The sequence below is a fragment of the Plasmodium vivax genome, chromosome 12 (assembly GCF_000002415.2).
Source record: "Plasmodium vivax chromosome 12, whole genome shotgun sequence".
NCBI lineage: Eukaryota > Apicomplexa > Aconoidasida > Haemosporida > Plasmodiidae > Plasmodium > Plasmodium vivax.
The window spans coordinates 1079748-1095308 of NC_009917.1; the positions used below are offsets into that span (position 1 = coordinate 1079748).

The 15561-nt window shown below is 53.4% G+C and overlaps 2 protein-coding genes across 2 annotated transcripts, besides 27 other annotated features; both read left to right on the forward strand.

Annotated features, from left to right (window-relative positions):
• Positions 1 to 1869: 1869 nt before the first annotated feature.
• Positions 1870 to 1892: a microsatellite.
• A 213-nt stretch (positions 1893 to 2105) lies between these two features.
• Positions 2106 to 2129: a microsatellite.
• A 21-nt stretch (positions 2130 to 2150) lies between these two features.
• PVX_116555 (hypothetical protein, conserved) lies at positions 2151 to 7751 on the forward strand (the record flags this gene model as incomplete). The annotated part of the gene is made up of 1 exon (XM_001615555.1): positions 2151 to 7751. One exon carries the CDS (start codon positions 2151 to 2153, stop codon positions 7749 to 7751), a length of 5601 nt encoding a protein of 1866 aa, XP_001615605.1.
• Positions 2363 to 2386: a microsatellite.
• Positions 2657 to 2693: a microsatellite.
• Positions 2883 to 2909: a microsatellite.
• Positions 4109 to 4132: a microsatellite.
• Positions 4446 to 4470: a microsatellite.
• Positions 4771 to 4852: a microsatellite.
• Positions 6147 to 6171: a microsatellite.
• Positions 6254 to 6297: a microsatellite.
• Positions 6369 to 6391: a microsatellite.
• Positions 7436 to 7458: a microsatellite.
• A 325-nt stretch (positions 7752 to 8076) lies between the features above and the next one.
• Positions 8077 to 8096: a microsatellite.
• A 460-nt stretch (positions 8097 to 8556) lies between these two features.
• Positions 8557 to 8576: a microsatellite.
• Positions 8562 to 8602: a microsatellite.
• An 84-nt stretch (positions 8603 to 8686) lies between these two features.
• Positions 8687 to 8712: a microsatellite.
• A 219-nt stretch (positions 8713 to 8931) lies between these two features.
• Positions 8932 to 8985: a microsatellite.
• Positions 8986 to 9085: 100 nt separating this feature from the next.
• Positions 9086 to 9106: a microsatellite.
• Positions 9107 to 11252: 2146 nt separating this feature from the next.
• Positions 11253 to 11301: a microsatellite.
• A 264-nt stretch (positions 11302 to 11565) lies between these two features.
• Positions 11566 to 11590: a microsatellite.
• A 19-nt stretch (positions 11591 to 11609) lies between these two features.
• Positions 11610 to 11635: a microsatellite.
• Positions 11636 to 11924: 289 nt separating this feature from the next.
• Positions 11925 to 11960: a microsatellite.
• Positions 11961 to 11981: 21 nt separating this feature from the next.
• Positions 11982 to 12013: a microsatellite.
• Positions 12014 to 13668: 1655 nt separating this feature from the next.
• On the forward strand, positions 13669 to 14811 carry PVX_116560 (splicing factor, putative; the record flags this gene model as incomplete). Its single annotated transcript, XM_001615556.1, has 1 exon — positions 13669 to 14811. The coding sequence occupies one exon, from the start codon at positions 13669 to 13671 to the stop codon at positions 14809 to 14811; it is 1143 nt and encodes a 380-aa protein (XP_001615606.1).
• Positions 13983 to 14011: a microsatellite.
• Positions 14049 to 14086: a microsatellite.
• Positions 14413 to 14447: a microsatellite.
• A 280-nt stretch (positions 14812 to 15091) lies between the features above and the next one.
• Positions 15092 to 15112: a microsatellite.
• The last annotated feature ends 449 nt before the right edge of the window (positions 15113 to 15561 follow it).

Sequence of the window (15561 nt, forward strand, 5' to 3'; positions counted from 1 at the left end):
CCTTGCGAGGTGCGTTAAATTGCTGTCAAGTGGTGTTGATTCGTGGGAGGGGGCAGCTTGGCGGTTGTTGGAAGGGGGCATAAGTACGATGGAGGCACGCTGCACGTTACACGTACACACGACAGGTGCATACTACAGGTGCATGCGCCTGTGCCTGTGCCTGCACACCGTTTGGTTCACGCTGAGGACTCTTCAGGCCTAGTCGAGGGCTCTATCAAAAGGAAGCGGCATGGCTTCTCTCGCAAAGCGTTCCGAATGGGCGACCGCACGGGAGTGTCACGAGCTACTGGAAATGGCGACTAGTGCAACTGTACACGGTCAACAAGGAGGGGTGAAAAAAAAAAAAAAAAATCCCTCTTACGTTTATTCACATATTTTAAAATGTCTAGCAGGAGTACCACCCCTTTGTGTATCTCCCCTTCCCTTTTAAGCATGTAACAACGCAAGGGTACAAACACGGAAGGTATCATCCGCGGGGGTCTCTTTGTCAAGCGATAGGGGGATTACAAAGCTGTACGTTGTAAGGATTATATTTTATTAAAAAAAACAATCTGCACAGAGTGGACGTTTAGCAAGTTCAAACTAAACAGGTGCAGCGCGAGGAAAGAACACGCGATTAAGGAAGCACCACCACACCCCTACACAAAGCGATGTAGTACGCCAAATGGAGCAGCTTAAAAATGGAGCTGACGAGTTGTATCCTTTTCTGTTGGTTCCTCAATGCAGCGTCATTTTTTGCTTCCCTTCCTTCACAACTCTGTTCTTCTTATTCCCGTTCTTGGCACTTCTTTCATTCAAGTGAACAGGAAAGCGACGCGAAAAGGTTAACGCTGCTGACAAAAAAAAAGGATGTAGAGTTGCATCCTTCGGGTACATGTAAGCTTTTTCCTATTTTGTCCCTTTTGCAAAAATGTAAAATATGACCATTATGGGGAAAAAAAAAAAAAAAAAAAAAAGGCAGCTATTTTTCGCTATATTTGCTGACATGTGCATAATTTTATCGCGCTTTTTTTATGACCTGTTCAGGTAAAAAAAAAAAAAAAAAAAAAAAAGGAAAATATAAGCATGTAGGCATATTTCTTTTCCCAACGAATGCCGCGATTTTCCCTTTTTCGCGTTTTACTTTTTCTCCATCATTTGTTAAATCAACATTTAAGTGTTTGTCACTTTGGAGTGTATTGCAGGGGGGTTATCTATCTGTAGCTCTTCCTTTTATTAATTTTTATTGTAGGGAAGATATCTGCATGGCCTCTTCGCTTTTTTTTTTTTTTTTTAATACACTGCGAGCGTTATCACATCGATAGACACGAAATTTCGCTCAAAGGGAGTGGCGGGCCAGCGCGACGGGCTTCATCCAGTGGGGAACAGGAAATGCATTTTTGCGTGAACGAACGTGTGCTGGGGGTACAAAGGTGATGTAGGAGCGACGTAGCAGAGTAGCTGTATAACGCCGCACCACCGCAGCAGCGTAGCGGTTAGGCTGCTCATCCTTGGAAAGGCCGATTTTCCCCGCGGCAGGTAAAAAGACACGGAACGAATTGGCCACTCTTCGCCGCGAGAACGTGACTTTACAGGAAAGCAAAAAAAAAAAAAGTGTACGTGGGGAGGTTCGCCCCACTGAGCGTTTTCTAAACATACAGGGAGAAGGCAGCGTGTCAGTGAGAGCGTGGATGAGTGACCCCTCTCCGCAAGCATTTTAATATGCCCCCTCGTCAACCGGGTAAAACCCATTTATGTATGTGCGTACGCACACGAGTGCGGAACACCCCGCGTAGTCTCCCCTGCCCATATGCACAAATAGCTAGCTTGAAATAATCCCCATCAGGAGAGGAGAATACATTTGTAGCTTTGTAGACAGCGAGCTGCCGGAGCGGCTAATAACCCCCCATACACAACATACATTTCGCCGCAAGCACGTGTTTAAAAATAAAGAAGAAAAAAAAAACGCGTCAACTTGCGAACGTCCGCGTGTGTAGCGGCAAACGTATGTAGTGTGGAGCAGCCCCATCGGACCATGACCATCGGTGTGGTGAATGCAATCAGAGTAGCTTCGCCACGAAAATACACAGGGAAAAGCAAAAGCGACAACCGTAACGCAGCTAGCTTTCCCCTTTCCTCTTCTTCTTTTTTTTTTTTTTTGCGTGTATAAAATGAATTGCCAAAAGGATGACACACTGAACGGCAGCGGTGGTGGTGCGAAATCCAACCCCTTTCTGAGCAGCTACGAAAGCCTCAACATTTCGAAGAACAGCTCCGCTGAGGAAATTGCGGAAAAATACTTGAGGAGTAAGTTGAGCTTGGACTTTAAAAACGTTGGCCAGGCAAGTTACAGCGCCGGTGGAGGTGCTCACAGGGGGGGTTATGAAGGAAGGGATGCAGGGGGGAGGTCCAACCTTGGCAGAACGGGGAATAGCCAGGCGGACCATTTCAACGGGGCGAGTGGCCAGACAAGCTACCTCAGCAGAGCGAACGACTACACGCGGGCCGAACGGAAGGCGAACCCCAACTACGAGAGCCACATCAACAGCGCGTCGATCTTTTCCGAGGCAGGGAACGCGCACGGGGGCGGCCACCTCCACTTTAACTACTGCAGCGGGCAAAGTGATCAGAACCGTCCGCAAAACGATCAAAACCGAGGGTACGCAAATTCTGTGCTGCCCTCAAACAACATGACCCACTTTGTTAGCTCCACGAATTCGGCCAGTCCCACCGAAATTACACACCTCGGCAAGTTTAAGGAGGAAAAGAAGGGCAGCTACTACGCGGAAGACGATTTTTTGAAGTTCGGCCAGCAGAGTAACGCAAACGCGGTGCCGGACGGAGACCCCAACAGGGTCACCAAGATGAGCAGCATTGACGAGTTGCTCAGAAGGTACGGGAGCAGTGGAAGCGGAGGAAGCGGCGGAAATGGCGGCAGAAACGGAAGCGGAATCCACGTTGAGGTTGAGCGCAGCCTGGGAGGGGGCGCCAACCCCATTTTCCATCGCCCGAGCGGGAGGGAGCACTCCGAGGGAGCCAAGTTTAACACCCCCCTGGTGAGGGGAGAAGGAGCTACAGGGGAAAGGCGCCCGGGAAGGGAGAGCAACAGGAGCAACAGGAGCTTCAATAGCTACAATAGCTGCTACCCCCACCGGATGAGCAGATTCGCGCGAGACACCTCCCAGGGTAGTGGCAAAAAAACAAATCTAATGCAAAGGAACAAAGACTACGTGCATTACCTGAGCAACCGAAATAGCATCCTCAAGAACGAAGGGGCGATTAGGAAAGACTTGGGGAAGAAGAAAGGAGTCTCCACCAAGTTTGACGGTACGTATTTGAAGCGGAAGACAAATTTGGAGGGGGTCAGACGGCAGGGGTCCCTCTTCAGCTCCGTTCTCAGGGGCTACCAGAGCAGATGCAACAACGAGAGGGAGCTCATCAGCAACATTAATATTTTTAAAAACAGCCATGTGGAGGCGTCTCAGAATAGCAGCAGTTATAGGAGGACCTTAGACAGGGGAGGTACTAACATGAGGGGGAGGGGTGAACTGTGTGGGAACTTCTTTGCGGGGGATGGGTCGAGACCCTCTGAGCATATGGGCAGTAGCGCCATCAGCGTGAGCTTCCTCAAGTCGACCTGCTCCGACTCGAGCAAGCTTGTAGACTCTCCTGTGCACGGGGGGCACTTAAGTAGGGGAGTGAATGCCCCCCAAAGTGGCCTACTAAACGGAAGTTCAGATTTTGTCTCGCTGGGGAGGGGGACTCCAGCCGGTGAGTTGCCGGTGAGCGGCGTGCACACGTCAGCGTTGCACCCCAGCGAGGGCCCCTCAAAACGGTGCAACGATTTAGGGGGCAATTCACAGATGTATGGTGTGTCTTACGGTGTGCCATACGGTGTGCCATGCGGTGTGCCATGCGGTGTGCCCTATGGAGAGAGTAGTGCAAGTGGCCTGGCCAGACGCACTACCGTTAGAGGGAAGCCAAATGGGGAGTTCCCCCCCCAGGGGGACGCCTACCCTGACAAGGCAAACGCGAGTGCATATGAGAAGAAGCTGCTCCCCCCCACGGGTGACTACTTGGAGAGAAGCGGGGAGAAGGCCCCCATTAGGAACTGCCACCGGGGCATCCGGAGTGGCAGCGGTGTGGGGCGCACCCGCGAGAGGAGCTCAAACAGGGGAGAGTTTCTCGGGTACATTACCCCTAACTCGGTGAGGGCGGATGGCGAGAAGGGGATGAAGAAGGACTCGCTCCACCATTTGTATCCGTCCGAAAAGAAACTAAGCCACTTGTGCATCAGCAAAGAGGAGGGCACCGATCTGATCGGCAGTAAGGTGAGTGTCTACAGTGGAGTGAAGGGAGAGGGAGCCGCTCGACAGTGCAGTGAAAGGCGATCGAGTCAGAACAGAGCGACCCCCTGGGGAGTGCTACACGGAGAAGTGAGTACCGCTCAGGGAGACCCCTGTATGATGTTAAAGGAAAAAAAGAAACAGCTCAACCAGGGGGGCGGCGCGATACAGACATATGAAGACTACTGCAAGTACGTCTCGGAGTCGATCAATGGGATACCCATCACGACCAAAAATATGGACGTGCTGCTGGCCTTGGCGTTGCATTTTCTTTCTCATGAGATGAGTGGAAGCCCCAGGGGGAGCGACCTCCCGGACGAGGTGCTCATGAAGCTGCTGAACAAGTTTTTGTTTTGCCTGAATCTGAAGACCTGCTTGCTGAAGGACCACCTGGGGGGGAGGCCCGCGGACGCCAACCGGTACTACTACATACAGATTAGGAGGAATGAGGGGGGGGAGAAAAGCAGCAAAGTGGGGGGGACGGAATCGACGGAGGAGCAGTCAACGGGGGAGAAGGAGCCAACGGGGGAGAAGGAGCCAACGAGGGAGAAGGAGCCAACGAGGGAGAAGGAGCCAACGAGGGAGAAGGAGCCAACGGGGGAGAAGGAGCCAACGGGGGAGAAGGAGCCAACGGGGGAGAAGGAGCCAACGGGGGAGCCGCCGCACCCGAACAGCCGCGTAAACGTGTTCACCTTCTACTACAAGCGAATCGTGCTGGAGGGGAAGGACCGGCCGGGGATCACCGAGGAGGATGCAGCAGGACTCCCGCCGAACCAAAGGCACTTGTGCGAGGAGGGGAATCACAATAAGAGGTGCTTCTACTTTGGTGAAAACATGAAGAGGATCACTCTGCTTGACGTTTTAAAAATAGCTTGGTGCCTGTGTGTGCTGAAGAAGAATCGGCAGTACGTAGATTTGCTGCGGATCCTTTATAAGGAGGTGGAGGGCATGCGGGTGGCCAGCGAGCTGGTCTTCTGCGTGAATTACCTGTTCACCTACTGCAGCATCGTCCACGTGGACGACTGCAAATTAGAATTGACCAAACATGTGCAGATGAGGTTAGAAGAGAGTACCCATGAGAATCTGTGCGCGTATCTGCACTTGCTCCACATCTGCAACGCAAAGGACAAGAGCTTCCTAACCCCCACACACAGAAAAAGCATCGATGATATTGTCTCCTACCTCTACGATAGGGTAGAACACATCAGCTTATACGCCCTCACCAACGTCCTCTGCGCTCTATCTAATTTAGAGGTACGAAATGGGGACTACCCTTATTTCTTCCACAAGACAGTCAATTACTTCAGAAGCAACATTAAGAAGCTCACCAAGTGTGTGCTGCTGGTTAACGTGATGCGGTCCCTTTGCTTGTTGGAGGTTTGTGCCACCGATTTCTTTAGAGACCTTAGTGAGCACATCATAAACGTCTTGCACTTCCTGCCCCTGGGGGAGTTCATCACCATTTCCTGCTGCTTCAGCTGCCAGAAGATGCTCCTGGTGAGGAACTACCTTAACGGGGTTAGGAAGGTTGGGGGTGGGAAAGCAGTAGAGGGGAAAGCAGCAGAGGGGAAGACAGGCGAGGGGAAGACCGCAGGGGGGAAAGCAGCAGAAGGGATGTCGGGGCCGAGGTGTGGGCCCACCGTGTCGGGCGAGACCGAGAGGGAGTACAGGGCCTACGAGCCCGTCGCCGCCGAGTACTACGCGCGCGGGAGGCTCTTCCCCCACAGCTTCTACCGCCGGCCCCTCTGCCACGCGCTCGTCTTTAAGGTCCTCGCGGGGGGCTTCCTGCAGTGCGAGCAGCGCGAGCAGCGAGGTGAAGAAGCGGTTACCGGAGACGCGGTTACCGGTGAACTGCTCCCGCTGAGGGGCCAAGGGGCGCGGAGGAAGACCTGCAGGAGCCTCAGCGTGGAGAACAGCAAGGGCGGCTCCTCCCCCGGCGCGCGCGACGCCCGCTTCAACAGCTCCAGCCTTTGCAGAAGGGAAGCGGCTGGCTGCCTCGGCGGAGAGACCCTCAACGAAGGGCAGAAGCACAAGTACCCCAAGAAGCTCAGCGAGAAGAAGAAGATAAAGGAGCACTACAGCATGTACGAGCGAACTAATAAATATGAATTTGCCTTAAACTCATGTGAGAGGATCCTTCTGGAAAATCTCATCGAGGACTGCTGCAATAACTTCGAGCAGCTCAAGTGTGCCCACCTGGTCGAGCTGCTATTCACCCTCTGCACGCTCAACGTAGACAGAGCGAAGGTGGTAAAGTTGGCCGAAAAAAAAATAGACTGCGTCTCTTTTGAGGAGAGCTACCAGAAGGCAGTGAAGAAGAAGAAAGGCACACGTAGGGACGAACTGACTGAGGAGGAAAAAAAAAACGAAAGAAACGACCTCATCATACTTAATTACATTTATAATAAGTACCTCGAGGAGAGTAGCCACTGCTCGGGGAGGAGCGACGTCGACGAGGGGTTCCTCCAAGCGGTGGACAACCTGCACTTCTGCAGGTATGTCCGAGACGACTTGTTCTTACGGGTTATTAAAACGAGCAAGGGGGGAGAGAGGAGAACCCCCACCGGCGCCTTCTCCAAGCTGCGGAGCATTTTGAATGCCGCCACGGTCAGCAGGGGGGGCGGAAGGGGGAGCGGAAGCGTGAGCGGAAGTGTCCAAGTGGGGAAGGAACTCTCCCCTGCAGAGGGAGAAAATGAGTCTAACTCGCACCAGCCTGGTGTAGATGCCATCAGCGGGTCGAGGGGAGGCCTACAAGAGAGACACCATAAGGAAGAACACCACCCGGGAGAACACCGCACGGGAGAACACCGCACAGGAGAACACCGCTCGGGAGAACACCACGCGGGTAATCCGCAGATCGATGGGTATCCCCCAGGGGGGAGCATCCAGATGGGGGACAAGCTGGCGGAGCGCCTGAATGGCGGAGGCGAGAACGCACGTGGGGAGGTGGGCCGAGTAGACCGAGTTGACCGCGTTGACCGAGTGGGCGACACGCCCAGGCAGCTGAGTCAGTTCCAGCAGGAGCTGCAGCACACGTACGACGCAGCCATTTCGTATTACCACAAGCGGACCAACCATCTTGGGAAGGAGACTCTCCTCTGCAACGGTGGGGGTGCAGACGGGGCACTACCAAATGGGCACCCCCAGCAGAACGATCCCCCTTTCAACCAAGAAATGCTTAACCATATCGTTACGAAGAGAAATATAAAAAGCATAATGAACAGACACAAGGAGGAGGGGGGGGGGATGGTCGAGAAGATCTTCTCACCACCATGCGGTGGCACGGCTGCCCATGTCGGCACCTGCGAGCGGGTGCAGCAGGAGCACAGCTTTAACTTTTACAGGACGTTCATTCTGCTGCTGCAGGTGTCCGCCCTTTCGCTGCTTTTCCTCGTCGTCCTCTTCGTGTACACCTCGCTCAGGTAGTTAAGCGGGTTAAGCGGTTAGCGGTTAGGCGGTTAAACGGTTCGACCGTTGGGCCGGCTGACGACCCATTGGGGGCCGCTTCTTCCGCACCACCGAGTCTACACCCCCACGTAGGGGCGGGCAACTGTCTGCTGACTACGCTTCTGAGAAGCATACATCCCTTTTTCTGCTTCCCCATCGGTATTTCTTTCTTTTTTTTTTTTTTTTTTTATTTTATTTTACTTCTTCTCCTTCTGGGCCGGTTGGGGGAGCCACAGAGAAGCCCGAGGCGCCTTGCAGCCGACAGTGCCCACTGAGTTTTCCCGCCGCGCCAACCGGTGGTTTCAACGAGAGGCTCCTCTTTTTCCGCGCGCTAGGAAAAGCGGCCGGAGAAGTGGCCGGACGGGGGAGTGCAGTCATTCTCCCACTATTGTTATTGCATTGTGTTGCTTCTACTGCTTCTATTGCTACTATTGCATCTTTTGTATTTTTTTTTTTTTTTTTTTTTTCTTTTTTTTCGTTCCATTGGGAGGTGAAGAAGCCCCGCTTTGGCGCTTCAAGTGGGGAGCACAAGTGGGCCGACTTTGTCCGCCGGGTGTTTTTTCCCTCTCTCACGAGGGTGTTCTGCGCTCTGCTGCGATATGCTATGATATGCTACGATATGGCACGATATGCTTTCTTTTTTTTTTTTTTTTTTTTTTCCCTTTTCCACCCTCTTGAGGATACCCCAGTGCATACATTTTTGCCGCCAACTCCTTTGCCGCCCTTGGCCTCGAGGGCCCCTTCTTGCCCCTCCTCCGCTGTTCGCATTCCCTCTCTTTCGTTTGCTTCGCATTCCTTCGCTTCGCGTTCCTTTCCTTCGCTTCGCCCTGCTTCGCGCTGCTTCGCTCCCCCCCCAGCAGCGGCAATGCAGTCGGCGGGCGGCGGCAGCCCGAAAGTGCCAGCGGGCACCTTCGTGGAGTTCCAAGTGATCGTGCTGACGAACGATGAAAGTCACTTTGCGAGTGAGCTGTGCGAGGGGACATGCAAGGGGCTCATCAAAATAAGCAACCGGTGCTTAATCTACTTCATCCTGAGGAACCTAATAGAGCAGAAGCTGAGGTACATCTCCATCGTTGTGAATGCCAAGTACTACGATGAGATGGTCAGCTACGTGAAGGAGACCTTCCCGGATAACTGCAAAGTCGACGACAAGAAGGGCCTGGACAGCTACTGCATCGACGTGGAGCCCTACACCTCCGCCAACAACGAGGAGCTGGGGCCGGTGCAGTGCCTCCTGCAGATGCGCCACAAGATAAAGGTGCGCAGTGCGAAGCGTGTGAAGCGTGCGAATCGTGCGAAGCGGTGTGAATCATGCGAAGCGGCGTTAAGCTGTTAGAAGCGGTGTTAAGTTATTAGAAGCGCTGCGAATCGGGTGAGCGCCCCACGAAGACGCTCTCATTTTTTCCCCCCTTTTTTTCCTTTTTTTTTCCCCCCAGTCGGACTTCATCATCGTCAACTGTGACATCCTCGGATTCGTGGACTTCCATTCGTTGGCGAGTAAAATTTCACCTGGGTGGAGCGGGAGTCCTTTCGCCCCCGCTCGTTAGCTGTGTGCATATGAGTGGATGTGTTGGTGCACCCCTCGGCTACACCCCCCACTGGCTACTTCTCCCCCCCACTGGTTACTTCTCCCCCCCACTGGTTACTTCTCCCCCACACTCGTTACTTCTCCCCCCCACTCGTCACTTCTTCCCCCCCGCTGCAGACCTCTTTCGGGGCGAAAACGCCATCTGCGCGCTGCTGCTCCTGGAGGAGAACCAAACGGACACCGAGAGGAAGAAGCAGAAGGAGAAGGACGAGTTGCTAAACTTAGAAAATAACATCTGGGTGTGCATCGACAGGAACAGCAAGGTCGTCAGCATGAAGGACTCTCTTTCTATGAAGCAGAGTGGGCGATTGAAGATAAGCAAAATCAATTTGGCGGCGCACCGAAATTTTATCCTAAAAACTGACCTCCTCGACAGCCACGTGTACATTTTTAAGAACTACGTGCTCGACATCCTGGAGCGCAAGAGCGCCTTCACCAGCATCAAGGTGGGCCGTAAGCGGCCATGAGCGGCCATGGGCGGCGAGAGTGGCGGTGTGTGGCCGCGTATGGCCGCGTATGGCAGCGACTGTCGGTGCGAGGAGGACGCCCCTTCCACCCCCCGCTGGCACCCCTCACCGCAATCTTTTTTTTCCCCTCCCCCCGCAGTATGACCTCATACCCTATTTGATCAAAATTCAGAACACACGTAGGGCAGCAGGTAGGGCGGAGAGAAGCCCCCCATGGGGAGGGACTCATTTGGGAGGGATCCATAAGAGCCCTCCATATGTTACTCACTGAGGGTGTGCATCCCCATGTGTACCTCTCCACCGCACCGCCCATCTTCCCACCTCTCCCCCGCGCAGAGTACTACGCCAAGTCGGAGTTCCAATTTCACATGTACAAGACGCTGGTGAATAAGTACGAAGGAGGAGAGGACCACGAGGAGGCGGAGCAGAAGGAGGGCGGCGGCGCTCCGCCCGGACCCCTCGACCAGGTACTGGCCCGTCGGGCGCAAAGAAAAAAAACGTAGCGAATGGGAGGGCACCCCCACGTGACCGCTTAACGCTTCTAACAGCTTAACACCGCTTACCCCCCCACCGCGCAGCCGGAGAACGTCGAGAGCGTCGTCTGCTACGTGCAGCCCAAGTCCAACGGGTTCTGCCAGCGGATCAACAGCCTGCCGAACTTTATCCGCGCCAACATGCTGGTAAGCTTGCGTTAGCATCAGATGTGTGTAAGCATGTATGCCCCTGCGTGTGTGTGCCCCTGCGTATGTGTCCCCCCGCGCATGTGCATTCTCGCGAACCCACGCAAATGCGCCTCCCCCGCCCCCCACAGTTCTGCGTCTCCAGACACGAGCAGCTGAAGAACGTCCTGCCCCCCTACTGCTTCTTCCTAATGAGCGACAAGAACCAGTCGGTAGGTGTGCACCCCCCGGGTGGCAGCAGTGTGCGTGCGAGGTGCGCGGGTGAGCACGGCCGCACGCCACACCGTGCCGTGTAGCGTTTCTCCCTTTCGCTCCCCCCCCTTTCGCGTAACTCAATTTGACTTCCCCCTTTTGGTCCCTCCACTTTACAGTACAAGGACTGCATAATAAGCAGCCACTTCGAGCACGAGGAGAATGTCGTTTTGAAGAAGTCCGTGCTGGGTAGGTGCCCCCCGGGAAGTGCTCCCCTTAGGAGTAGAGTACCCCTGGGGAGTTCTCCCCCCCTTAGTGACACTCCCCACATGTGCCGCCTCCCCCCCGCGCAGGCAAAAACGTGAAGATAAAAAAAAACTCCTCCGTTAGCAGAAGCATCCTCATGGACAACATAACCGTCAGCGAGAACTGCCACATACAGAACTCCATCATTTGCAAGAATGTGCTGATCGAGGAGAACTGCAAGGTGGGCACAGCGCGGTGCGGATGGGCGGCAGAGGAGCGGCAGAGGAGCGGCAGAGGAGCGGCAGAGGAGCGGCAGAGAAGCGGCAGAGAAGCGGCAGAGAAGCGGCTGTACAGATCAGCAGCATACGCCCCCCCTACCGCTCAATCACTCGCTCACAATTACCCCTTTTTTTTACCCCCCCAGCTGGTCGACTGCATCGTGAAGGAAAACAGCGTCATCGAAAGAAATGGAACCTTCGAGAAGGAAACCCTCCCTCTGTTTATCTCCTAGCGATGAGAAAAAAAAAAAAAAAAAAAAAAAAAAAAAAAAAAAAAAAAGGACTCCTACAATTTTTTTTTTGGGGGGAGTCCCTCTGCCATATGAAAAACTCCAAACACATGGCAGAAGTTTGTCTTCGTCCTGAGCCTGTCTGTTTGTTCTTTTTGGCTCCTTTTTGCAATCTGTTTTTTTTTTCTTTTTTAAATACATATCATTACTAACCATTGCTAGAAGCACTCCGTTTTCGCTGCCCCTCCCTCTTTTAAAGTTACCACCGTCCATTTAATTGTAAAAAAAAGAAAAAAAACCTGCGCGTGTAGTGTGTCTGCGGAGTGGCGTCCTGAGCAGGGAAATGAGGGGAAGAAAAGAAGAATCACTTTCCCCTTTCCCCCGCATACCCCAACTGGAGGTATTAAAAGGTATATCCCCCCCATAGGTGTTGACGCACCACGTTGTATAAGTGATAAATGCCTATGTGGGATGAACACCTGTGTCGACTGGCTTCTTCTCTCACTCAACGGGGTTGGCTTGCTCCTACCAATTAGTTATGCAGCGGTGGGTCCTGAGCGACTGCCTCCGCCAACCGTTTAGCGCCTCACCCATGGGAACTCATCCCCCAGTTGGCGCGAAAAAAGCGTAAGAGCAAGTGCGCAACTTTTTTTTTTTTTTTTTTTTTCCTTTCTTTTTTAAACTTATTTTGAGGGAATAAAAAAAAAACACCCCTAGATGTCAGGCAGAGGAGCACTTTGGGGAGGCACTTCCATCGTACCTACCGGCGGATCGATCACTTTTTCTAAAGCTGCTTATACTACGTGGTTAACTTAGCACCCCGTTTGTGCGTACCTACATTGTATTAACCTACATTGTATTAACCTACATTGTGTATATACCCCCCTGGTGCGCACTTTCCCATCATGCTGCAACACGTTGAAGAAGAAAATTGGCATCCCTCCTTCCCTTCACATTGGTAAGAGTCCAGCAGGGCATCATGAAAAACCTCCGTGGAGCGAAGTTTGGGGAAGAGCTGCTCAGCTTTGCCGCCAAGTCACTTCGCTGTGATGTGAGTACCCTGAGGGGGGAAAGCTGGCCAAGGAGATACGCTGTACCATTTTTTTTTTATCTCTCCCCACCGCCGTCGTGAAATTTGGGCCCCACCCGAACGGTTTTCACCATCACCATCCTTTTGGCTTTTCGCAAAAAAGGGGGACCACCACGGGGGTTGAAGTGCGCAATGAAGGTATAGTTTTAATTTATTTTATTTTTTTTTTTTTTTTTTTTTTTTCTCTTTTTTTCCTCTCCCAACTGTTAGTTCCACCATCTAATGCGCTCACTGCGTCGCCGCGATAGAGCCACACGGAGATAGCGCTTTGCCCCTTTGCTACCCTTCCGTGGCTGCTTCTCCTGTGCCCCCAACTGGCCAAATGCAGTTCGAGGGCGGCAGAAGGAGGGGCGCCAAGTACCCCTACGAGGGGAGCGACGATGGCCGGAGAGGTCCCATCGATGACAGGAGAGGCCCCATCGATGATCGAGACGTGGAAAGGTAAGCAGGAACGGCACATGACCGCCGCGGTCAGCGGCCTAGTAGAAACTTCTCCCCACGTCAGGGAGATGTGGGGGCGTGGACGAGCAGCAGGAGTTGTCATCGCTTGAAGGGGGACAGGCCCGCTTGATGACTCACCCACGAATTGCTTCTCCCCCCCCAACCCGCAGGTACCCACGGGAGAGACTCAACTCGCCAAGGGCACGCAGAAGTAGGTCCCACTCGTACAGAGGCAGAAGGAACTCGGTGGAGAACCACGCAGGGGGGGAAAGGTACCCTCTGGATGGAAGAGGGCGCAGGGAGAGGAGCTCGGCCAGCAACCACCCCTCCCGGGAGTCCTACGCAAAGCGGAGTGAGGGCAATTCAGCGGACGAGGTGCGCTGGCGGGGAAGGAGGGGCGATCGGGATGTGCGTGATGTGCGTGATGTGCGTGATGTGCGTGATGAGCGTGATGTGCGTGATGTGCGTGATGAGCGTGATGAGCGGCTAGAGCGCGGGGATCGACACGGAAGAGGTAGCCGAGATGGTAGAGGCAGCCGAGATGGTAGAGGCAGCCGAGATGGTAGAGATGGGCGAGATGGCAGAGGTAGCCGAGATGGCAGAGGTAGCCGAGGTAGCCGGGACGAGCGCAGAGAGAGGCGAGAGAGGCGAGAGCGACGAGATAGGGATGAGCGGAAAAGGAAAATGATGTCTAGTAGACTCAACCGAAACTTGTCCTCCTCCCATGAGAGGTCCCGATCGAGAGAGAGGAGAAGAAGGAAGTTACAAGCAGAATGCATAAAAAAAGCGGGAGGATTTAAAAAACTGGCAGACATGGAAGGGCACGAAACAACGAGCGTCTTCTGGGATGGGTTCCAATGGGTAGCCAAAACGAACCAGTCATGTACCACCCACTTAGATCCTGCCGTGATGAATTCTACGAGGAAGTTGAGGCGACTTTACTTTGGTAATCTGCCCCTCCATCTAGGGTTAACAGAAAATGATTTCCAAGAAAGCGTCTGGGATGAAATGAAGAAAAGGAAGTTTTGTAACGACGAAAAGATTAACCCCGTTCTGTATGTTTGGTTTGCCAAGGATAAGGGCAACTATGGGTTCGTTGAGTTTTCTACTGTAGAAGAAACGGAGAGGGCCTTGACGATGGACGGCATGCTCTGCAAGGGGGTCGCTCTGAAGGTCTCCAGGCCCAACGACTACTCCACCAACACGGTCAAGCACAACCAGCCGGCGCTCCTCCAGGGCGTGGCCCTGGCCAGCGGTGTTAGCGGTGTTAGCGGCGTTGGCGGTGTTAGCGGTGTTAGCGGTGTTAGCGGCATGGTTAGCGGCATGGTTAGCGGCGTGGTTAGCGGCGTGGTTAGCGGTATTGGCGGCGTTGGCGGCGTTGGCGGCGTTGTTGGAGTGCACGGCAAGCCGCCCCCCCCGCCGGGGGCACCCCCCCCATCCGTGCTGAGGGAGCCAGTCGACCCTGCGCACGATCAAAGTGACCTCGAGACCAAGTACCTGCGCGTCCTAGAAATCGTCTCCGAAGAATCAGTCAGAAACGAAGATCCTTCGGCTCTTCTGGAGGACATCAAGGAAGGCTTCCACTCCCAGGGAATTATAATAGAGGCCATCTTAATAACCCCCAAGTATGCTCAGCTGACTCCCTTCAGCATTGGAGATGTGCTGATCGAATTTGAAAGCGCTTCCTCTGTCGACAGCAGCATTGCAAATATGTCCAACCGCAAGTATGAGGGCAGGGTCATTCGAATGGCCAAGCTGGACCAGGCCACGTACGACCAGCACGTCAGGCCCATCATCCGGGACCTCTACGAGCAAAATGGGATCTAGGTTCTGTCTCCAAGCGAAGTGGAGGAGCAAAGTGGGATATACGGTCCTATCTCCAAGCGAAGTGGAGGAGCAAAGTGGGATATACGGTCCTATCTCCAAGCGAAGTGGAGGAGCAAAGTGGGATATACGGTCCTATCTCCAAGCGAAGTGGAGGAGCAAAGTGGGATATACGGTCCTATCTCCAAGCGAAGTGGAGGAGCAAAGTGGGATATACGGTCCTATCTCCGCTCACAGTGCAGAAGTAGCCCGTTGGGAGCCACACCCCATGTCGTGAAAAATTACGCACGAGCTGCTCTTCACCTGTCTGGGCAGCTCAGGCAGGGCAGACAAACTGCTGACTCGGCAATCGTGGTGCGTCTCCGCCAAAAAAAAAATAAGGTTACCCCCTTTTAGAAGTTTGTTCATGCTGCTAAGTGTGTGTTTTCTCGTTTCTCCTTCTTCTTCTATTTTTTTTTTTTTTTTTTTTCAAAGCGGCCCCTTTTCCATGCCACATCTTCTTTTACACAGCGCTTGTCCCCCGCCATCTTTTTTTTTTTTTTTTTTTTTTTTTAATTAATTTTTCGACCCCCAACTTGGTGAAATGTGTGGATCGGCAAAGCGGTGAAGCGGTAAAGCGGTTATGCGAGCGGCCAATTTGATTGCCTTTAAAAAAAGACGGGCGTTCCCTCCCCCTGTGCGAAGAGGCGTAGCATAATCAGTACGTCCTTCAAGTGGAGAAGAAAGCGGCTGCGTGTACCCCTAACTGCGTGT